Raw genomic sequence first — 24,544 nt, 5'->3', positions numbered from 1 at the left:
GCGCAAAGAGAGAGGAAGATCGTTCCAAAGCTTAGGAGCAACAGCCTGGAAGGATTTCTCTCCTCTGGTCCTGAACCGTGTGCAAGGAACCATCAGTAGATTCTGATCCACAGACCTCAGAGCCCGAGCTGGGGTGTACGGCTGGATCAGATCAGTGATGTAAGGAGGAGCCTGACCATGAGTAGATCTGAAAGTAAGAACCAGAATTTTAAAGTTGATCCTGGAAGAAACTGGAAGCCAGTGAAGAGTTTTAAGGATCAGAGAAATGTGAGTTCTTCTTGTGGAGCGGGTCAGAGTTCTCGCTGCAGTGTTTAGTATGTGTTTGAATGGTTGTGCGTCTCAGTCCACAATAAGGCATTAACCAGCATTCAAAAATGAACAAAAAAAAAAACTTTTTTTGAACATTGGGAGTTCATTTAAGGATACTGTCATTTAGACTAGGAGTTTAAGGCCACACATTATTTTGTCACAGATAATGTGGCTCGAGTCGTCACACACCATCATGTAAGACGATGACGAGTCATATTTTCAGCTGCACTTGAACAGGAGTTCTGGAAGAGTGAGGTTTACAGAAGCACTTTAATTGCTCAGAAAAAAAGAGCCGCAAGTATAAAAGACGCTTCGAGACAATGAGCTGGAAAATGTCTTCATAAAATGCCGACACTAATGATGTGTTGCCTTCAAGAGAACGTCACATTTATGGAAGCTGCGAGCTGACAACTAAATCCAGGTGGAAGACAAAGACAATTATTTTTCATTTGAACAAGCTCAAGTTGATTCGTACCTGTTTAACCATTCTCTTCTACAGGAGAACAGATCAGGTCATCACTGTAGGAAGACACAAGATGCAATTTTACCATTTTTCGCTCCAGGCTAATTTAATAGAAGGGATGTTGCAAGTACATTAATTTTTTCTTTAAAATGGTAGATAAAAAGCTTTACACAAAATAAAAAAGTTTGCATTATCATACCTTAAGTCTGTTTATCTTGAATATGTGCAAAGTTGTGAAAGTTCGCTTTAAAACAGATACTACCACTATTTTCACATTTTGTTCCACAAATGGCACTTTTTAGCTACACTTAAGCTCACTAAGTTTCAATAACTCACACACTTGTAAAACTAAAGTGTTCATATCTTATTATGAGTAAAACATTTTGTTATTGGAGCAAATTATTAGATTATACAGTATATTATAATGATTTACTTTCCCCTGACAAATTCAGAAAGGGATACTATTTTAAGATGTCAGGACAAAAAAATAAAATTCTATTAAAAAAAATCTCGCAATGGGACAAGAAACATTTTCTCATAGAGATTCTTAAAACAATAATAATGTCATAATAGAAGAAACTAAAAACCCTATTGGCAGAATTGTTTGACCTTTAAAATCAAATCAAGTGGCACTTTTGTCTTGATATATCTTGAAATCAGATGCAATCACCTGGAGTCCAACCAGGCTTGAGACGTCCACACTTGTGGTGCAGCAGACACTTAATGCACTTGACTATTGTCTCAGTATGCAGTGCATGGCAGCAGCATGGTTGCGTCTGCGTCATCTGACCACACAAAGGCCCCTTTTGTGAGCTGCTTGAAGTCAGGATTTAGTGGTTTCCAAACTTCACAGACTTCTTTTCTCTCAACTTGTCCAGTCTTCACATCTCAGTTTCTCTCTTTCATCTCTGGCTTATTCCTGCTCCAGCAATGAAAACGCCTGAGGCTAATAAAATTTGACAAGCATAGCTAACCTTTTTTCCCCCTACAGGTCAGCCCATGAGCATGAATCTAATCAAACGTGACGCCAATCACAGCACACACCTGCCATTGACGCTCTAATGAAAATGTAGCGCAGTAAATTAGGGAGACAGCAGCAAAAGTCCACAGTTGACAAGGGACGGATGGCACTAAGTAAACAATAAGACAATGTGAGATAAATTCAAAATCACCCAAATGAGGCCGTTAGACACGGCTCAGCCTTTTGCAAAATCCAGTGACGGAAATATTTGTCTAGCTCCTCCTGCTTCGAGGTATACGAGGGATGAAATCAACTTTAACAATGAGCTTGTCACAATGAAATAGCAAAGAACCGATTCAGAGTCATGTCCAGTACAGCTTGTGACAGTTGAGTGTCGGTGGTCCTTCGTCACAGCCCATCCCTTGGTCTCTCTGCATTATCATAATGGTCAATCTAGGAAATCGCGGTCATCTACTTTAGCATATTTTAAGACATTCATATTATGTAGAACACATAATTCCACCGCAGGCATGAATCCCTATTAATATTCTTCTTTTTAATCATAACCAGAAGTGTCATCTTTCATAGAGGAAATAAATTGATCTTAAACACCCCATATCAGACAATATCCATTCCAATGAACAGTTAATGGTTTCCTATCATATCATTTTCCTGATCTGATGCGGGATTTATTTGTTATTTCTTTAATGGAATAGACACAACATATACAAAGTGTAACAGGCTGGTAGATATTGACTAACTAAGCCAGCAATTATATCATCCAATTAAAAAAATGTCCTTCATTAAACTTAAGCGAAACTGACCCTTTGTTACTATAAAAACAGAATGAATCGTACCAAACTGTGGGAAGTACTGATGTGAAAAATATGATAATTTTGCCAATGCGGAAGTACAAAAAGATGCAGTTCAACAAGTGTCCACTTGAGGCTAGCTGCAGAATGGCTGCAAGTAACATACGCATCAAACCAAAACACATTTTCACAGCCTGGTTGCATCATTAACAGAGGAATGACGCCAGACATCTTACATTCATATTTTCAACAGTCTACAACAAGGACTTGCCTGCTTGATACCTTGGCTCCTGCAAACATTTGAGTGATTGAGTCTGCTGTCTGAGATGTCACTTAGAGAAACAGTGTCTTTGCAATAGCCAGAACATGTCAGTGTTCAGAGTTATGGAGTATTGTGGAAAACTGTGCTATGGGTATCAATTATGATTTTTATTACCATTATTTAAAAATGTATAAAGTACAGTATCAAAACGAATGAAAATTTCAGGTACTATCTGACATGGGGTAAAATGCATGTTTGATAAAATGTCTAAAATGTAAGGATTCATTTTCAAAATGACAATGAAACATGTATTATACAATAAAGAACCCTTCAATTACCCGTTTCAATCAAATATATATTTTGATACCTTTTACTTTTTCAAGAGCTCAAGAGATGAACTGGATACACAAGAAACCATGGACTATTCTGATGGACTAGCTGACAATTGAAATAACAAATCTAACGCTAAGCATGTATTAATAGGCAATGAAAATCAGTCACAGACTTCAAACTTTTAAATACGTTAGTTCGCCGTGTGCCGGTTTAAAATCTACGCCTGTCAACTGAAACCAGGAGTCGTCACTTCATCCTTGAGCTACTCTCGATCATTCATGTCTGACTCGTGAGGTCGGCGTGAAGAGCTCAGATGAACAGAGTTTCTGCACGAGCCATTCTCAGGAGACTCTACACGCGAGTCCTCGTCCATCATGCTAATGCTAAAGACCATTTTATAAGCATTATGAGCTAAACGGCGGAGGCACAGTGAACAGGTCATACTAATGATGAGCTGGGGAATCAGGGAAAGAAAAATTAGGAGGAGACGGACTGTAATGAAGAAGCTACCACGGGTGAATGAAAGTTAAAGTGGTCCACAGATCTGTCAAGCTGCCGGACTGAAGATAATTACCCACTTCTTTTGTCTCCACTCTCGGCTCCGCCAACTTCTCCTTGAAGATGTTTATCTCTTGTCCACCTTGTCCTTCTCTACACATTCATCCTCATCCTTCCATCAGTCCAGATGGTTGTTTGTTAGGGTCTAAGTGGTCTTAATCAGCTGCTTTCCCAGGGAAGGATGTTTTTCATTTGCAAGTCAATGGAAAGTGCTGTTAAGTTCAGGAGAAGTTTTATGATCTTAATACCAGAGATCAGACATTTGCATAAGAATCATCTCTTGTTTTGTTCTCTTTCCAAAGTGTTTGAGTCAAAGCAGTACATCAAGAAAAGGATTTAGAGGGAAAGAAATGGTAATCTATAATGTGACAAATTTGAATCTGGAGAGCAGGTCTTTGACCCCGACTTGAAAAGCACACAGAACTAAAGAAACAGTTCATGTCTGCAGATGAGACTCTGGAAAAAAAGAGTCTTTAATGACTGCTCTGACGATAGTGAGGTTGAAATTTCCATCGAGGAGTAGAAAAATTAACTTTTCTTGAGTTCAATTTCTGATACAGTCTGACAAGAAAATTATATTTTTGAAAGTAATCTGAACCTCACAAGAGCAGACATCTGTTGAGGTTCACTCATTTGTCACGCTTAGATTTAACGAAACCTTCTAGATGAAGTGGAAAAACTCTATTTGTTGAGAGTCTTAAGTTCAGAACAAGTCTGAATAATAAGCCCCTCTAACAATGTCCTTGAGATGGGAAGAAAAACAATTCTTTCAGGGTCTGTATAAAAATGACCTAAAACTCTGGGAGCAAAGGATGATGATATTGGTTCCATTAATATGGATGTATTAGAATGTTTAAATGATAACAATGAGTCACTGCTGTGTGACTGAGTGTGTTTGTGTGTGTGTGTAAGCATGGGTTTATGTTTTATGTATTTTCCAGCTCGGCAGACCGTGAATTCGGACACACACAAATACTCCAGTGCCTTTTTCTGTCAAGTCTTGATCAAGGACCTTGTGAATATATATACACACACACACACACACACACGCATTGTTGTCCAGCCCATCCATATACATATGGATTACAGCCTTGAAAAAAAAAATCAGACACGCTTGGATTACTGTGCTTTAAAGGAATCCATGAGCCAAAAATAAGACTTCTTGTGCTGACTCACCTGTCTGCCGGCGGGGGTCTCGGCTTGTTGACTTTGGCGTACAAACCCTCCAGCTCATCAGCGGAGGGATGATGCTGGCTCACAGGCGGCGCAGGAGAGGGGGTGCGGCTGATGTACGATTTGGGTGAGGGTGGCTGGCGGAAGTTGTTGATGCGGGCATAATTCGGGTCGTAGTCGTCGTCCTCAACATCAGGAAAGGAGGCGTAACGTGGATCATGACTGTCGGTCGAGTGGAAAACAATGTTTGTGAGTGTTGAAACCCATAGAAGGGATTAAAAGGCCTCATGTAAATAGATTATATACAAAAAGTATAAAAAAGTAAATGATCTTGAGACATTATTTTGCAATGTACACAATAAAATGCTATAACTGACAACAGTTTTCTCTTACTTGAACTAACACATGGCTTCTTGGATGTAAGAATCTTCAGTTTTTGTGTCTTTACACAGGAGCGTGAGCAGGGTTTCTATCATGCTTTATAGTTAGTCAGAGATTCTACAAAGGCTCTCACCCCCGACCAAGTATTTGCAGTGAAATTGAAACAGTGATTCATTAAAAACAAAGAGTTCTTATAATATACCAATAATACAAAGTATAGCAGGGCAGGAATTACTGTGAAATGTCCTGTGTTTTATAGAGAAAAATGGAGATTAATAAGAGGTGATTCATACCCGTCTCTGCTGTCCGGGAACCTGTTGAGCTCCTCTTCACTTAAAGCTTCCAGTTTGTTCTTCGCCATCTTCGCTGCCTCTTTGTTCTTGTCCTCCTTTTTGCGCCCGAACCTGACAAAGACAAGAACGTAGATAATTACTTCACGGAAGATCACCGAGCTACATACGAAGATCTTTATAACGAATGGTAAATATATAGAATAGCTTGAATATCCAATGTTGCTCTGGTAAGTGAAAATGCTCCTGAAATTTTTTTTGGAAAGGTTTCCACATTAAAAAATTAAGAAAATCATCCACATTCAATATGGATGACCTCCTAGTGTTTTCAGGGGGGTCTTCTACCTAGCGAAATAGGAGATGAAATTCAAAAATGTGAGAAATCATGGTTTGAATATTATCAAATCAGACGTATTTTAATTTTTTGTCTTCTGCCCAAACAGTTCTCGTGTAGTGATTGAGATGCCCTCCCCCCTAAAACACTTCAATGAGAGGTTAGTAGTTTAAATGCTTATTTCAATGCAACTTTATTGACTGGTTAGGTCATCTACATGACATACAGTATATGTCCATATATTGACAATATATGTTGTCATATATCATCCATATATGGACATACATGTATAATATGTTGTCATTGAAGGTGATTTAAACTGTAATAATGAATCATGGAGGCAAAAAGCTAGAAATGGTTGTGAGTACACCACAGCAGGCTGATCACAGAGTAAAAACATAAAAAGGGCATCAGCTGTCAGACAGCAAACGGAGCATGAATATTTTTTTAAAAATTTGGTCTGATAAAATAGCCGTGACTCCACAGAGGCTTTTGTTTCCCCTGTCGACTCTGCTGTAAGGGTGGCTCTTATCATTCAGTGGAGATTCATGTTCTACCAGCAGAATCTCTGGCCACGTCCTCCACAGCTCTAATGAAGTCTAACTTCACGTTTGGTCAAATTGATCAGCTTTTACAACCAGGAACTTCATATTCCTCCGTCTCGCTTTCACGTTATCTCCTCCTTGCCATCTCCCATTTGACTCTCCCTCTCACCCGCCAAACTATTTCTCTTTTTCTCCCGGCCTCTCTTCTCCTCCGAGATCCTGCTGAGCCAATCTAATGTCTGTGTTTATCTCATTAACGGCGAGGCACTTCTCATTACTGCTACAGGCTGATACGTGGCCTGCATGCTAACCTGTTGGCCGAGCTAACAGCTCCGCCGAGCATCAGAGCTGGACTCACACCATGACATGCAGGCCACACGGGGCACAGCAATTACTGCTGGTTTGATGTAACGCGAGTCTTCTGGCGGGACCTTATTTAACCCATCATTTAGAGGCTCTCTGCGAAATATAACATGGTTAAAAACCACGAAAATAGATTCTCTCAAAATGTTGGGAGACTATGGAACACGTTGCAAGTGCAAACCAATACACCGTCTCATTCACATTCTCAGGTTTGTGAATCTATTTTCTCCAAATGTTATTGTTCATCGTCTCTCTCTCAAGCTGCACTCGCTGAGGGTGGCTCTGTATCACTGGTGTCAAACTATATATACAAACTATGAATAAATGTTCTTCTTTTGTACACAAATATGAAAACTTTCACGAGACTACATCAAAACAAAGAAAAAAAAAATCTCAAGGGTTTGTTTTATTTTAAGTTATATCATGATTTAACCAGTCCATTCCCACTTGGGAATAGATTGTTGCTAGTACTCTACCCCAACTGGTTATCAAGCAAATAAAAGTGTCCTTGATGACCCACATTTTAGATTTATGAGGGATCAACACTTGGATTTCCTCCCACAGTCCAAAAACAAACATAGGTGGATTGGGAACTTGGGGAAATTGTCTGTAGGTATGAGTGTGTGTGAGACAGGTTGTGTGTCTTTGTGTGTCCTGTCCATGGTGTCTCTTGCCTCCTGCCCTAAGAAAATAGTATAGACTCCCGACCCCGCACGACCCTATAAAGAAATAAGCGGTAGAAAACGGATAGATGGAGAAATAACAGAACCAAATCTAAAAGATTAAAAGACCAAACATCAACTCATGTCTATGGCTTGTTCAACAAGCTCTGATCCAAACTCTGGTTTCTTCAGTAGTATCAAAGTGCAAGAGAGGATTGATGAGGTCAAGTTTGAAGGAAGTGACCTCGCATAAACGAAACGCATATTAAACATCATTATGAACGCTAAATTCATGCACCACAAGTATACCGTCTCCCTCTGGTGTTCTGGCTATCCAGTTTGTGTGACCCTTTGTACTGTTTTATTGAGTATGATGTTTGAAGCGTATCACAACGCCCCCGCAGAAAGAGTTTGGACGGCTCTGCTCGCATTTTTTTTTTAGGGGAATCGAAAACTAAGTGGGTGTGCAGGACATTATAAAGTTGGCACAAACTGCAGCATCAAAAGTTAGGACCATTAAACAAGGAAGTTTATATAACTTGCCAAAGAGAGAATTAAACAAAAAACAAACCAAATAAGCAAACATTATTAGAGGAAACAGTCAAAAGATACAAAATAGTGAACTCATGTATATACTTTTAATTGCTGTAACATTGTGTTGTTGTTGAAATTCATCTGTAAAAATAAAGTATAGTCTTATGGTAAACAGAAAGATAATTAAAACATTTTAAAAAAGGATGAATAACCATTAAAAATGAAATATTTTACATTTAACTCGACTAAAATTCAAATTAAAAAGTCAATCTGGTTTTGTATTTCCACTTTGAAGGCATTTTCCCAGCTATAAATAATGTATTCCGCAATTTTTTTCCATCCTACCTACTCTGGTCCACCTGCTCGCCTTCAGCTGCTTATCCCATTCATTTCCTTCAAGAACCAGTGTGGGCGATTAGTTTCCCATTGTGAAGTATCTCAACTCCCTCCACGCACACATTAGCAGAATTCTAATTACCTAGCTGATAGCGTAGAATTTAGAAAACGTCGCTGTGCTATGCATTGACAGATATATAATCATGGCACATATGAATCTGGTTGTATGGAGCTCGGTGGACGTTCCTCCCCCACCACCACAGTCACAGCTCCTTAATCAAGATTCCACGGGGCAGAGGTCCAGAGGAAGACCCGTCATTATAGCTGCATTAATTAAGAAACCCTCCTGTTCTTCCTGCCGTCGCTCACAGACGGAAGTCGTGGAGGGAGGGGGGGGGGCGGTCAGCGTACGAGTGGGACACCCAATTAGAGACATGTACCTGCCACCACAAGCCGTTCGCTCTTCTTTTATTCTAAAATATAAATCCCCCTGAACACAGCAGACCATTTTGGTTGGAAACAAAAACATTTTAGGTTGTTTGATTTCATATATATATAAATATATATATACACACACACAAAAAACATGAACTGTCAGTTTAGTCTAACCGTCGACATCTTGGTTTCCCGCCGAACTCTGCAGCGATTGTTTTTGTGCTCTGGTGAGTCGCCGCAGGCAACAAAACAGAAGTGTCTCACTCTTTTCTTCCAAGCAATCAAAAGTTTGAAAAGTGATGTGCAAAAGGAAAATATATATATTTCAAGGCACTGAGCTTAATTAATTTTTTTTTCTTGTGTGTGTGTTTGTGTGTGTGTGAGTGGCATCAGCACAAAAGAAGTCGCATCAAAACACAGCACGCTCCCTCAGGGATAACTTGTCACAATCAGGTTGACTAATAATAATAAATATATGACTTTAATACACAGCAAGGTGGCAGCTATTTTTATCATCTTGTTTTCTTCCATTCAGCCATTCAGCTCTTCTGCTATTGTGAAGCTATTGTCAAATCATTTTTGTTTATAAATATCGTTTTCAGCGTTGATACCAGCCACGCAGAAATAGCCTGCGACATGTCCACCTAATTTTAGTCATGATTACACAAAAATGAAGCATGTTTATGAGTAAAAAGATGCCTGAAAGTGAGCAAAGTCCTGGAATTGAGTCAAACAGAAATCTACAGAACCATCTTGTCGCAGGGAGAACTAGCCTGCAGCTCCTGCTGATTCAGCGTTATGGTGAGATTTATTTTTCATTCACTTAGCGTTTGATTTTCTGCTGTTTATGCAATTTTATTTTCGCCATTTTTTTTCCAAAAGATCTGTCTGAGGAAATAAGGTCCGGACTGCGAGGTTGGGGAACTCCTGGGTTGAATATGTTCAAATGATGGCGATAAAGTAGATCTAGTGGCTCTTGGTTGTTAATCCACATGTCTCAAATTTAAGGCCTGGGGGCGAAATCTGGCTAAAGAGAGGTACTTAAAGTTAATGTTGGTGTTAAAATAGTGATCTATGAAGGTTTCCAAGGAGATAAGATAAGGAACATATATTATTGATGTCAGGAATTATGAAAAACCATATAGAAAAGTTAAGTCACAAGGTGGTTATTTTTGTTATGCGGCACCAAGCTAACAAACTTTGTACATTTTGTTTAGTCCCCGACTTAAAATCTGTTTCAGATTTATACATTTCTATTATAATCATCATTTATAGATTGGTTTGCATCTATTACAACTGACTTAGAGCCCACACATGATCAGACACGTAAACATTCTGAGGCTCATATCTAGCAGTTGGTTAGCACATATCTGTCCACCGCTCTCTGTCAGACTCTCATTAAGGGGGTCCAGGTGAGTCAGGCAGATATCATGTCCCACTTAATAAACTCCCTACTGTCACGGCGGCGACTGGGAACCATTATTAGCGTGTCATTGTCATCATTAAACCTACGAATATGCGGTTACCTTAACAGGGATCAAGTTCAGTTCATAAAGAAAAGTCAGGGAAGTCAAATCAATCTGACAACTTTGTTACTTCATTCAGCAGAATCCATCGACGCAAATAGTCACATATATGCATCAAATTATTGCGGAATATCTCACTGGCTCTCACTTCCACCATTTGAACACGATGGTGGGAACGTTTTCCCCGAATCAACGCCCGTTTCGGACAAACAGAATGGCTGCTAATCTAGGATGCTCATTGCAAAGCGAGCAGCTGGTGTGAAACTGGACTGACTGTAATTGCTGAAGCTACTGTCACTCTCATTACCACAGCAGCCAGGATGTGCGTGTGTGTGTGTGTGTGTGTGTTCTCAGTTTTCTCCACTCTAATGAGGACCTATATGTAACATGAAGATCACAGACCGACAGTGTGGTGGTGTCTCCAAAACTGCCGCAATTAGCATGGAGTCGATAAATAGCCAGAGGGGAAATTATTGCAAAAATAATGTTTTTTTTCTCTTAAAATACACATCTTTTAATACTTTTCAAATTAATGCAGGCAATTAGATCAGAATTCGTTTGGCGAAGTCTAAATTGGGTTCTGCCATAGTCAAGGATCACTAGCGGCGGCTCCTCTCAGAGGTCATGGTGGAAGCAACGGTGACGGATCTGCTGAGATGTCCTGTTGCAACAAGTGGCCATTTATGATTAAAGACCAAAACAACCTTTAAAAAATAAACAACACTATTTTATTTCAAAAAAGCATCTGCTTAAGAAACGAGGGAAACAAGTGTGCAGGGAACAATTTACAGGAAAGGTTTCGATCAAGTCTGAACATTATTAAAGTCAAAATGGGGAATGGAAATATGAGAGAAAGAGAGAGATATCAGCTTTTTACTTAAGATTCATTCAACTCTTGGGGAATCATTCGCGGTTCATTTTACATCGATACAATTGTGTGATGAAACTTTATATCTTGTCATTGATTGAAACTAAAAAACGGGTTGATGTATGAAACACTTACTTCCAAATACTTGAGTATTCATTTAACATAAAATGCATCTCAGTTCCACATTCTTTAAGCAAAACATCTTTCTTGCCAAAATACAATACAATTCAGCAGAAAAAAAAAGTCTTATCCAAGGGAAAAGATGCTTTTAAAGGAAAGAAGGTGAGGAGAAAGAAAAAATAAACAAAAATAAAAACCAAACTGTCTCAGTGGAGCAGCAGACGGTGTCAAATGCAGCAACATTCAGAGGACGGCCGGTTCATCAGTCCAGCAACCAGAGCTATCTCAGTAATGAGAATACCGTGTGCATGTGCAGCGGCTCTCAGTAGGTTACCGGGAGCGAAGATAGGAAGGAAACAATCTGAGCAGCAGTTACAATATGATAATGCTGGGATAGGGGTTTGTGGATCAAAACACTGTGACTGCTGGAAAACGCATCACCTTAAAAAATCGATTTTATACTGTCTGGAATTGCAAAAAATATGTATTTAGTGTACAGTTTAATGAGGCTAAAAAGTAAACTAGTCTTGAGCACAAATGACTGGAAGCAATCTAAACAAATCAGATATGTCACATACTAAGCCCCGCCTTAAGTCTAAAACACTTGTGAGTTTCCCCCACAGCCAGAGTGAAACTTCCTCTCCACACGCCCAGTGTCTCTCACCGACGTAGCCAGAAGTAACATGCATTAATGAACGAGATCAGAAGCCGCACCAAAGCCTGAATGTGAGGGATGATGTCTGCCAAGATAAATCTCCACCCAGTGCTAATATGGTTTAAAAAACCATTTAGAGTTTATTAATAATGCAGGGAGGGATAGCTGAGTGAGCGATGGCTCTGCTGGGCTGGGTTTTTATATGATTTCTTTAAATTAAACTCAGAACTCAATCACTGAAGGCTGAGCACGGGAAAATGGAGACAAAAACAAATGAACTTCGGTAAATCTCTTTGCATCTTAGAGTCTGTCGAGGCTTTTTAAAAAATTGAACCATTGTCCTGGGGGCCATAGATCTTATCTTGCCCACGATCTCCGCGATCTATCGACGGTATTATTCAAACAAAGAACGTAAAATAGCAGTTCGTCACACAAGCTTTTTTTCAACAACACAAGTTCAATGAAAACCCCACAAAAAAAATCTAAATTTTGTGTTGAACTGTTTGAACTTCTAAATGAGATAATGGTGTCGTTTTCACTCGTGGCCCTCTATGGAAAACGTTTAAACACGCATGCTTAAGCACCATTCAAGAAGGTCAATAATTAACACATTTATACTTAAATACGTAGATATTATAAGCAAAATAAGTACATAGCTAACGTCAACATAGCTTTGAAGCTTCAATAATAAAACAAACAAAAAGAAAGTCAATTAGATTGTAAACTAGTGCACAGCTCAGATGGTAGGACAGAGAATTTCCAAGAATATTTTAATCAGCTCAGTTGAGGTAAGAAATCTTGATGTATTAAAATGATAGAGTTTAAATTAGAGTCGTGATTGTGAAATCTTCATCTAAGCAGCTTTTCCTCAGGTGTGCAGATAAGATCATTAATTAACTTGGCTTTATTGGAAGAACTCTCAGGTTTAACGAGGAAAAGTTGACGCTTACAGAGGAAGGTCGACCCCTTTTTAGATTGAAACTATTTTCACTTTGAAGGAATGTTATTGCCAGATTCAAGACAATGGAATAAGAAAGTGACTTCAATGAAAGCATTAAACCTGAGGTGAGTTTTAATGTAATATTTAACAATGCAATAGTTCTGGTCCAACAAAAATCCACCAACTTTGAATGAGTTTTGTTTGCTTGTCGTTGAATGCTCATCTTCTCGTGTACATTCAGTGTTTATTTTGGATAATGTCGGCTACAACCTGTTTCCAAATGTTGGTCATAAAGTACACAATATATTTACAATATTCTCCCCCAACATTTCATTCTCCCTGGACAATACAAGCTCAACTAAGAGCATTTAAAAGAGCCCAAAACAGATGGTCATACTGTAGATCTGCAGAAGAACAATTTAGCAGCTTGTATGAAAGAAGCATCTCTTTCCATAATGGAATGTTCTGCCCTCCGGCTCTGTTTGTCACAATGATACAGTGAGCTCCCGAAAGTCCAGCAAATTGTCCAATTTGGGGGTTCAGCAAGAACAGTGCACTTCTCTCAAACTTGGTACCTTTGACCGCGTTCGTGTTTTCCGTTCTCACGACAATAATTGCCAGAATGTCATAATATGACTTAAATATCTGAATGACAACATGATGGAACGTTAACCATCACTGGAGTGACTTGTATCACGGGTGTACAACTCAAACACACAATGAGCCACAATAAATAGGTATTATAAATATAAAGTAGTTGTACCTATGGCTCTACATAACACGGATCGTTTGAGTCCCTCTACCGCAGCAACATTAAAAGCAGGGCTACGATCCGTTTTATGAACCTTTTAAAGCCGGTCTTGGTTGTCAACAGTGCCGGCAGAACCACACCACAAATAATCCTCCTGACATGTTTTTGTGGGAGTCTTAGCCATGACTCTAAGCCGTGATGTTGTGAATAGAAGGTGTTTCTTAATCCCAGTGGTGGTTAACGCACTGCAGGTGGATTTCTTTGATCCACCATCTCATCTGGCATTAAGGGCTCTTTAGCTGCCAAGTCTGCAAGGACTCGGTGCTCTTGTATAAAATATACATAATGCTGTGTAGTTTTCACACCGGGCCAAGTGTTCTCCTGAGCACCATTCCATACTTCATCTCCATCTATCCTCTTTATAGCTGAGGTGAATTATTGATGCCAAAACCACAAGTCATAGTCTTCACAACAGGTATGGAACAGTGATGACTCACTAATCCAGCACCACGTCAAACACACCTCCACAGTCAATAGGAGTGTTGAGTGGACCAGTATAGGAACAGAAATCATGCAAACACTGGGTTAACATCACTGATAGTCTGGACCGAGTAGTAAACGTAGACACAAGGGAGGAAGCATGCAAACGTTAAATAATGTCAGACATCATTTATCCCTCACTTTGTGTTTGTTTACACATAACACAATTTCAATGAATGTCATTTAAAGCCTATTGAATCTCCTGCTACTGGAATTCCTAATGCAGTTTCCCTGTGGCGTGACATTGAAATACTGTTAGGAGCAAACAGTGAATCACACTTCGTGGAGAAATAAAAAATAAAATGACATCCATTCCCTTTTTTCTCCCTCATAATACTGATTTGTGTACAATGTGTTTCCCTGCACGACCCTGAATATATAAAACTAAGCTGCCAAGTATTCTTGCCGTTAAATAAGCAGCCGAAGCCACAGTCTTCTGTAGTATTGAAGCACAATTCTAATTTACAACTTTGCCATGGAAGCAAACAGGCGCTATCACCGTCAACAGCCGACAGGAAAACAAATTAACTTTTCCCTTCTTTTTTTTTCCTTCTCCGGCCTCCATTCAACGCAACAGGCGCCTGAAATGATGTGCGAGGTTATTGGGCCTGATGTAAGCTGTCAGTCAAAATCAGGGGGATGAGGAATTGACAGAAAATGGATGATGGGGAAATCCTCATGCATAAATAACAGCTGATAAAGGGCAGTCACAGCAATCCTTTACCTCTTCACTTTGCTTACCAGCACTCTCTCTGTAGTCATATTTTTTCTTAAAGCTCTCCTATTTCTCTTCAGATGCATTTCCACCTTTAAAGGTCCATTCCCTTGCTGCGAGGAGATCTTAAAGCAGGGCGTGCCCTTATTTACAGCGAGCGCTGAGCAGGGGAGAAGCAGAAAGTACCTTCAGTCAGGTAGAGCTTTACAGTGAAGTAGTCCCACAGAGGCATTCCACAACTAATGACTTTAATTATCAGCCTCCAAACAACTGCTCTCCAAGAACGAGCCAGTCGACTAAAGAAGAAAGTAAAGTCACAAAATGTGATTGAGAACCATTCTCGAGGGACTCATTAAGGTTTAATTACATAATAAAGTGGCCAAAGGCCACACGGTGCAAAGCTTTTTTTTGGTAAGAATTGATTAAAGGAAATAATTGTGCTATTTACATTTCCCAGCTGCAGACATGTTGTTCTCCAGACCCGTTTTGGACTCTAGCACTACGGATCATCAAGCTTTTTGACAGCTATTTAACAATTTGGTTTTGTACCATTTATAATTCATAACTATTTAAATAATACAATTGATTATTAAAATCTTTTTTTCTTGAATTTTTAATCATAATAAGGTGATTCCAAGGTTTTTATATTTTCTGCTCACTGGTCCTACGCAACAGTCTCAGATTGTATTGTGGCCTCTCAGTAAATGTAACTGCCCCAAAACAATTTGGTTTCTTGGTCTCTATCGGGCGGACATCGTGGTCCACAAGAAAGTATTATTCAGGAATACCGCCCGGCTCTATACATTCATGAGTCAATTCTGCCGATGTGAAATAAAAAATGCCAATCTGCATCTTATACGCCATGTATTTGTTTACACTCATGCAAAATTTTAACTAACAAACATGCACTGCTGGCCTGGGACGTTTCACTAGTTGAATTAATTCAATTCAAATTAAAGTAAGCATGATGCTCGTGTTCCATCACTGTTGGAAGTTATACTTTAAAAGATGCCTTAGTCCCGTTCTAAAAAAAATCTTGTTCTTGACCTGGGCTTTTAATTGATCACCAATACTATAGAGGTTTCTCCAAGGACAGATATATTAGCGTCTTTTTTAATGTTATGTGCCAACCAAGTTTTTCATTCCGAGCACTAGGGCCTCAGAGTCAACAACTCAAGGGTTGATGTACGACCCTTTTTAAAATAGAACAATAAATTGGCTTATTGTTTTCGAAAAATATTGTGTCTCTTAATGATCTTTATGATGAACATTATTTGTTTAGATCACAAAGTGTTTTCCACACATATTAAGTAAATGTCTATACTAGCGTATGTTTGAAACGTTCCTCACTGCATACTTGAGTCTCTTTTCCTTTCTTATTTCAACATCATTCATGCGGCTTCCAGAATAATTAAATCTCATGTAGAAATCACATATTACTTTTTCATTTCCACTGGAAAGTGAGTCATCCGACTGGGGAATATGAGATTCATATTTATACGGGGATAATTGCACTCAAGGTAATTATCAAAAGAGACTGCAGCCCAAGCTTCCATTTCTGTTGATCACCTCCTCGATCCATCAGTTCCTATGGAGATCTGACATTTGAATGCACCCTGAGGGACGCAGGGTTTGAGGAGGAGGCACAGTCGCATGGACCCGACGTCTCAGTCACCGAGTGGCCATCACTCACCAGCCAATTAAAGGTATTCATGTGGCCACAGGAAACAGTCGCGACCGATTAGCATTTGATCTTCTGGAACTGAAACACTGAAATCAGGAGGCGCCAGGAAGCTATTACACCTCCAATCCTGGTTATGCTCTGAAGTCATCTTCATGCCACAAGTGATGGATGGGCTTCCTTTGTCATTTCGGCTCTGCTAATGACACACACATGCAAGAAAAACACACGCTTGATTTCTTCCGTGTGCTGCTCCTTCATTCTTTTGCTATCTACCACAAAAACATACACAAAGCGTGACCTGTGGTGCCCAGACAAGGAAAGGTCAAGTGCTTCTGGTCAAAGGACGAGTGGACCAAAGGATCCAAGAGTTTAACCTTTTCCCAGACCTCCAATGGCTCATCTGGTAATTGGATTGTCTTGGAATTTTTCCCACACTCGGCAGAGGAAACATTTGTAACTCGTTACAGCATTAAAAAAAAACATAGTAAACAACAAGAACATGGATGTTTGTCGTAGCAAAAGAACATTTAAGAAGATGACAGCTACAATTTTAAGTGTGAATCAATAGCTCATGATAGTTATAGACGACATCAGTGTGTGTGAACGATAGAGGAAGACCTTTGTTAAAAATGTATGAAGTATTGAGTGAGCGCAATAGAAATAGAACCGACTGATTGCTAGAGGCAGCTGACTTTAAGCAGCTATACTGTGGTATTAATAAGGTCACAAAAGGCATTTGCACTTTATAGTTATCAACAATCCTGTCATTTACCCACTGAGAATAGATCAGCATGTAGTGCTACCTTGGTTACCTACTTAGGATTTGATCAAGCAACTGGGAGTAGCTACCACTTAAACAAAAGCAAATGTAAATCAGATGCAAAGCGAGGGCAACCCCGGACTCACACCAGTCGTATTTTTGCTGTTTGACAAATTGACTAATGAAAATCCAGCATAGGACTCGCAAGAAAAGCAGGGGCCGGTTTTACTCGAGCTCTACACTGTATAATAGGAATGGTCGTAATTTATCAGCATCAGGTCGATACACTTATGTTGATCAGCGAGGCAGGAAATTAGTGATACATTTAAAAATAAGATGTTTTAATGGACAGCTGGCAGATCCTATGAATTATAGTAACACTCCGACTCAATGGGTGGACCTCATGGCAAAGAAAGCGGCCTATTGGTTCATTGTCTTACTTGTGCATCACTTGTCAAATCAAATAGACCTTTTTAAATCTTTTTTTTTTTTAAAGAACTTTCATTAACGTGATAAAATACTGGTGATGTGTGAAAATGACCAAGAAGGGAGAAGTGTAACGCCTATAACCAAAAACGAAGGTAAACTGATAACGCCTCTAGATAAGCATAACCTAATGCTATATTCTCTTGTTACTTTTATTTTGGTATTGACTCATGTTTTCCATGAAAACGTCTTCAGAGATCTGCCAGTACCTCCACCAGTTTGACAAGAAGAATCAGCCCACCGGTGACTACCTTTCAACCCAGTGCATCCTGCTGCTCAGTGATAGGATAAGAGCGGAACGGCGAGCACTAATTGGCTCGCTTCACTGTCGGATTTCTTTAGCTCTCTCCACGCAGGACTGGGGGAGAGGATGCATCGTATGTGGATTTGTAAACGGAGGATCAGAACGGCAGCTTTCATGTGTCTTTTTTTTTTTTGAAGGGGTGGGAAGGAACTGCCACAGTTGGTAGTGTGCCGATAGTGACAGTGGAACATTGATCCTTCCCGACTGACATGAAGCGAGGAGAGGCGAGATGTGTCATCGCCCGCCAGTGCTGGTCGGACAGTTGAGCTGTGACACAAACAAGAGACTGAACTAACAGAAAAATAACATATGGTACAAATCCACAGAGTGTTGAATGTCACTTTGGAGCAACATTTGCGTGTTGACAGAATCAAATGATAGTTGTTGCAAGCGTTATTCCTCAAACCTTGACCTACATGAGACATTCTTGTAAGATCAAAGCACCCCCCTTCTGCAGAAGAAGATAGCGGTTGATGAGATTTAGACTAGAATTATCGCCACAATCCACCAGAAAGTCACAGTTTCATGGACTTCTCAATTCATTGAAATTATATTTAGCAAATCAAACGGACACTCGTGAGCCTCTCTTGGGTTTGAGGGTTCCACATACCCCGAGGCAAAGTTCCAGGCTGAATACAGATAAGATCGGCATTCTGTCTCTGTCATGGTTGTTCCATTTCATAATCATAACCCTAAAAACTATTTCAGGTAAGAAATGTGAGAACATCTGACGAGGTTTTCATGGCACAAACCTACATCTTGTGGACAAATGGAACTATATTAGCAGGGTTTTATCACAACATGGACTCTAGCAGAGGTGAAATACAAATAAACTGAAATTCTACATAAATGTCACATCGAAAATATCAATTTTCTGAGTCTAGAGAAGTTTTCTGATTTTGATTGTTGTATTTTTAGAAAAAAAAGAGACTCTCTATATCAGTTCGTCACCATTTAGCAGAAAAACAAACACAGCGACCTGAGTAAACATGCCACACTCAGGGGTCATATTAGGCATGCCGTCCAAAAACAATGAGGATTATTGGCGAAGCTAAAGCAAATGTTTACGAGCGCCGAAAGGACGAGGACACTTTGAAACGATTGTGCTGCTGCACACTCTGACGCCGCAAAGGTATACTGAGGTCACATGTTTATCATTTGCCCTTTTCCTAATGTTGCTATTGGAGTAAAATAACATTTGAGCGCGGCGATTAGATTGAAGCGCACAATACTGCTGCTAATTAAGTCATATTTCAAGTTCAATAACAATCAAGTGGCCAGATAAAGGCCAGTGAGAAGAGAGAAAGAGAGAGAGAAGGAGGGAGACTCATGTCTGCAAGTTTCCATTGTGTCTTCAGAAAAGCGCTCTGAGGCGTCTTGATGATCGCTACTGATCCAGACATTATCATGAGTTGTGGTCAAAAACGGAGGCATGAGTGACAACAAAAGGTCAGTCAAGGACTGCATTGACCATAAAATAATACATGTTCTTATTAAATACATTGCAGAACAAATACCAAACTTTTAAAAGAAAAGTTCTAAATAAGTAATATTAAATAGAGTTGTTCAAATACACTTGTCACCTATTATGATGACAAATGTATCTAAATAGAGAGTATTACATTATGTGTGTCCAACAGACTTCTGACCTAAAAGAAATGGATAAAAAGATCAGTATGTAGGCTACCATACTTTCAAAGGCTTTAACGGGAAGGAAAACTTGATCAGGTGAAGGCAAAGGGTCACAAGTAGGGAAGAAGACCCCCATGATAAATTAAATACGTCCAATTTTGATGAAATTTTAAACGTTTTTATCTAATTGTAAATCCTTTCAACTTTTTTAAGAGGACACGTACAAAACGCAGAAAATCTCCCTAGACATTTAAACCAATGTGCAAATTTTACTAACTACATATACTTATCACCATTCTTGTGTCTCATTTTCTTAATTGTTAAGCCCATAATCCACCAGGAATTTACTCCCCCTCTTTCTTCAGTTTCTTTGTTTATATTTAAGCATATTTTTTATACAATCCTTTGTCATTTATATGTTTTTCATTTACATTCAAGTCATTTCTTTTTTTTAACCGGGCAGAGCCAGGTTTTCAGCAATAGATGTATAAATCAACAAGGCTTTGCTCCGTCGATTATGATGCATCTATAATCGGGTCAAAGTGACTCTAGCGAGTGTCAGAACTTGACATCTGTCGATATCATCGATATGACACAAAAAAAATCCGCCATAATCACCCTGATATACACCCTAATATATTGTGTTAAAAACAACAGCACATTGCTCTGAAAGTTTGCATGTCTGTACTTCCAATATATAATCAAGTTTTGAAAACTTTAAATCTTAACTTTGAAGAAATAATTCCAAGTCGCTCTGTTTCTATTGGCTGGCTCTGTAATACAATCAAAAAAAGTGAATCTTCAATAAGATAACACAGGGTCACACAGGCTGTCGACGTCACATCTGTATTTCTGTGCGCGTGTTCGTCCTTCGTCCTACCCTTCTCCCCACTGTTGGTTTAACAGTGTGAACATCTCTTCCATTACTGCCCATGACATTGCGGCCGATTGGATTCTTTATCAGCCATCTGTAGGCTCATGCTCAGCACGCACTATCTCTCCTGACAGCCTAATTGAATCTCCAGTGTTGGAAGTGCGCTGATACACTGACCACACCGTGTCACTGCCAATTGATAAGGATTGGACCACCACAATCACAACAGCACCACATTGATGAAAGGGAGAAAAGCAGTTTGGGATGGTACCAGGTTTGTGTACTGCACTCAGGCGCAGAGATAATGGACACCCCTCCATTACTGAGTCTTTGGTGCTCATATCTCATAATCCAACCCTGTAATGGTCCTTATAAATGCTCAACCAAGAAAGACAAAGTATTATGTACTGTCGAAAAAAACACTCTTTTCTTTTCCTTCAAAATTGAACACAAAATATGTCCAAAAATGTAACCAAATGATACTTTGATAAAAAAATGAACGAAAAAGAATCACATTATAATAATAGATTGATTTTGGATTAAGTTATAGTCAGTATAGTTTTGTCTCTAAATTGTGTGTGCGTGAGACAACAGGCATGAGGTGCTTTGCCAGGTGAGTTCTGGTGCCGAGTGAATCACTGTGATGACTATATTTAACAATTCTAGTTGAAAGTCTGTATTTTAGGCAAACATTGAATCACCGTCCCTTCATCTGACTTCTCTCGACAGGGAGGAGCAGGAAAATCAAAGAGAGACAATTAACAGAAGATTCAGACGTATCCTTAAGGATGTCAATATTTCCTGAAAAGAGCCAGAATCCTCAACTGACTTCATCATGTTTCAAAAATATTAACTAACCGTTCAAGTCAAAAGTAAAGTTCCCAACACCAAAGTAATCAGTGGTGTTGTTGCTCGGGGAGAAATCCTTGGTGTTGATCAGTCGTGAAAAACCTCAGGCCTCGTTAACTTCTTGCTCTTCGTTTGCATCCTTCTTGTCAAGCAAGCAACCTTTGTTTCATCTAGAGAACCAGGAGACTAGAATAACAGCGTTTCATTCCCCCCCGTCTTATTAGTAAGTGTCTATTTTAGGTCCGGCTTATCAGTATTTGAAGCATCAATAAAGAAAAAGCGAAAGAAGGTGTGAAACAATTACCCCAGCATTGTAATATAATCAGAAAATGTATTACCTTAAAATTCCAAATTTCTTTTTGTTCTTTTTCTCCAGCTCTTCTCCGGGGTCGACGGATTTCTTCTTTCCCTTGAGCTTCTTGTCCTTCTTCTTCCCTTTGGTCTTCTTCTTCTGGCCATCATCCACATCCAGACCCTGGCGTGAAGAACTGCTGGCAGCCGTTTCATGACCGGAGCTCTGCTCGGACATGTCGTCGTCTATGATGAGGACAAGGAAGCATGAAAACAGTTGGCAGGAGTACAACGACTGACCTTACACTCATCTGTACATTTTATTGTCACCTGATCATGAAAATGCTTCTGAAAACATCTACTGCTATTTATTTTCCGTATTTAATTCAAATCAACTCAATCATTTCCGGGTTTACTGTAGCACAGTAGTAGTAACATAATTAAGGTTTTCATAATTTCTGTTTTATTAATTAATAGTGTTTGAAAGGTGTATTATTTTGAAAAAGTAACCCTTGAATATTCTTCAAAGTGATACTAGCATGTGATTCTAGACACGTCCAGATGCGAGATGGAGACACACACTATATACGAGACCATTTTATTGTCGATAAACCAGTCCATGCTTCTAATTCAGCGTGATGGTGGGAAGCATTTTTTTATGTACTTGTCTTTTTGCTGTTCTTATCTGGTCTGTGTTTCAAAATGGTAGTTTTGTGTTTATAAATATCAAATTCAACTTATATCTGTTAGATATACAAGACGGGATAGATGGTCTTCAGGATATTCATATTCAGATTTTTAAACACCAGGAAAAAAGCCTCTTTTCTCCAGAATATTCGCCAAAAGCATCAAAAGCTCCTCTGACATCAAAAGGATAACAAGTTTGAAATGCTTCACTTACTAAAATGTTGTGTTCATTTATTGCATGTGCGAAAAGGATTTTAAGCACTACAGGAAAAAGTGTTCCTGTGCCAAGAAAAAAGTCTTGTACCTTTCCTAACATTTACAAAGTAAGAGAAAGACTGAAGTGCTAATGGGCAATTATTGTGAAGATAATTGTGTTCGCTTCTGCGTTGGGATTTCAAAAGGACACTGCTGAAGTTTTAAATTCGACAAATGATGAATGATGAAATGACGAATACTGAGATAATCTTGTTACTTAAAATGCCACATTAGTAAGTGGAAACATTAAACCTGGCGACGAGACAACAGTTAACTAACGATAGAGACTAATCCTTTACACTTTGAAGTGAAAGAGTCAGACTTCAGACCGAAACATTGTCGCTTACAAAGTAGAAAATCTCAAATCTGCTGCTGTAAGTAACAAAGTTGTTCTTTCTTAACTGCTGAGTGGATAAAATCATGGAGAAGCATTTCATTAGGGTACTTAAACTAAGCACAGTCCCCTGGCACGTCTATGGCTCTGATCCAGTGCCAGAGAGTTAGGACGCCGGAGGAATGTTGGCAAATCCTGGGAATGCAAAGTAAGAGGAGGATATCTCCATCATAGCAACAGAGACCATGACATGCCAGCAGCCCCTTGGAAGAACTCACACTCCATCATTTCCTGACTTGCAGGAATTTGCTCACCATCTTCTGAGGGCCCCTCGTAAGATTTGTCGATGGCGATGCGAAAGCTCTGGTTGCAGCCCCGTCCCCGGACCATGTGTGGGCGTGGCCGGTGGAAAGGCACCTGGGTCTGGACGCGACTCTGCCGGGCCTCCGACATGGCCGTCTGGAGGCTCTCCAGGGAGCTGGACTTCCACAGGCCCAGGGTTGGACCGAGCGCCTCGCCAGCAGACGGATCTGAGGGAAAGTAAAATTAGCTCAAGAGATGGATGTGAGGAAACCTCCTTGCCTGGATGATGGAGTGGGTGACGCCTGCTTACGCTCTCAGACCACAAGCTTTTAGCCCCAACAGAGACATTAAACCTGTGCTATTATTTACAAGAAGACATTTGCATTAAAATTTTAAGATCTTAATGCAGCGTGGGATTGAAGTGAGCCTCAGACCGGTTTAAACACAGGCTGTTCCTGCTGCTTGAACAACAAACCTCAGATTTATGACCCTTCTCAGAGGATGTTTTATTATATGTTTGGCTGCGCTGTTGATTTTAATAAAGCAGCAGCAGCTTGGATCACGAGCCAAAGAGTTCTATTGATGTTATGGCCTGATAAACAAAACACCACTCAAGTAAGACGCGTCTATCTTTACGTGTCCAGGCAGTTAAAGCAACATAACAATATTTTTGTCACCATTTTATTGCAGGGGGGAGTGTCCAAAGATAATGGATTTTTGAAAATCTTTAGGGGAAGCCAGCAGTCAAATTATTGGGAAAAATGAAGCACTAAATCCTAAATAGTGTATTTTAAATATTTATCCAGCCACCGTTGTTTTTTCTAAAAATAAGAAATGATTGTTGAATATTTGTTTGTTGGAAGCCAAGAGGTGCATAGCCCAGTCTTGGAAAAATCCTAAACCATGTGTCTGAAAATGGATCAAGGGATTGACTTATTAATTACGTGGCCATCGAAATATATATATATATATATATATATATATATATATATATATATATACAGTATATATATATTTTTACAATTAACAAGCTGGACATATTTTATAAAGTCTTGAATTTATTTTACAATTTCCTTGAAAGAAGTGGCAAATCAACTGAACCTTTGTCAGAGCAAAACTGAACTGTCTGATTTTATTGTGAACTGCCCTCTTTATGTTTGTATGCGTTTTGTTACGTTTTTGTGATGCATTTTATCTTGTTGTATTGTTTTTGTATTTT

The 24,544-nt window shown here is 39.4% G+C and overlaps 1 protein-coding gene across 2 annotated transcripts in view; it reads right to left on the bottom strand.

Annotated features, from left to right (window-relative positions):
* Positions 1–24,544, bottom strand: part of pard3ba (par-3 family cell polarity regulator beta a) — a 133,197-nt gene that overhangs the window by 35,254 nt on the left and 73,399 nt on the right. For both annotated transcript variants that reach the window (XM_087791725.1, XM_087791726.1), the window contains 4 exons: positions 23,337–23,552; positions 21,794–21,992; positions 5,546–5,656; positions 4,875–5,093 (listed from right to left, as the gene is read on the bottom strand). In XM_087791725.1, the coding sequence (XP_087647851.1) occupies positions 4,875–5,093; positions 5,546–5,656; positions 21,794–21,992; positions 23,337–23,552 (745 nt within the window). The remainder of the gene's footprint in view (positions 1–4,874; positions 5,094–5,545; positions 5,657–21,793; positions 21,993–23,336; positions 23,553–24,544) is intronic.

The sequence above is a fragment of the Callionymus lyra genome, chromosome 5 (assembly GCF_982586985.1).
Source record: "Callionymus lyra chromosome 5, fCalLyr1.hap1.1, whole genome shotgun sequence".
In the NCBI taxonomy this organism is placed as follows: Eukaryota; Metazoa; Chordata; class Actinopteri; order Syngnathiformes; family Callionymidae; genus Callionymus; species Callionymus lyra.
This window is presented reverse-complemented; position numbering and strand designations above follow the sequence as displayed.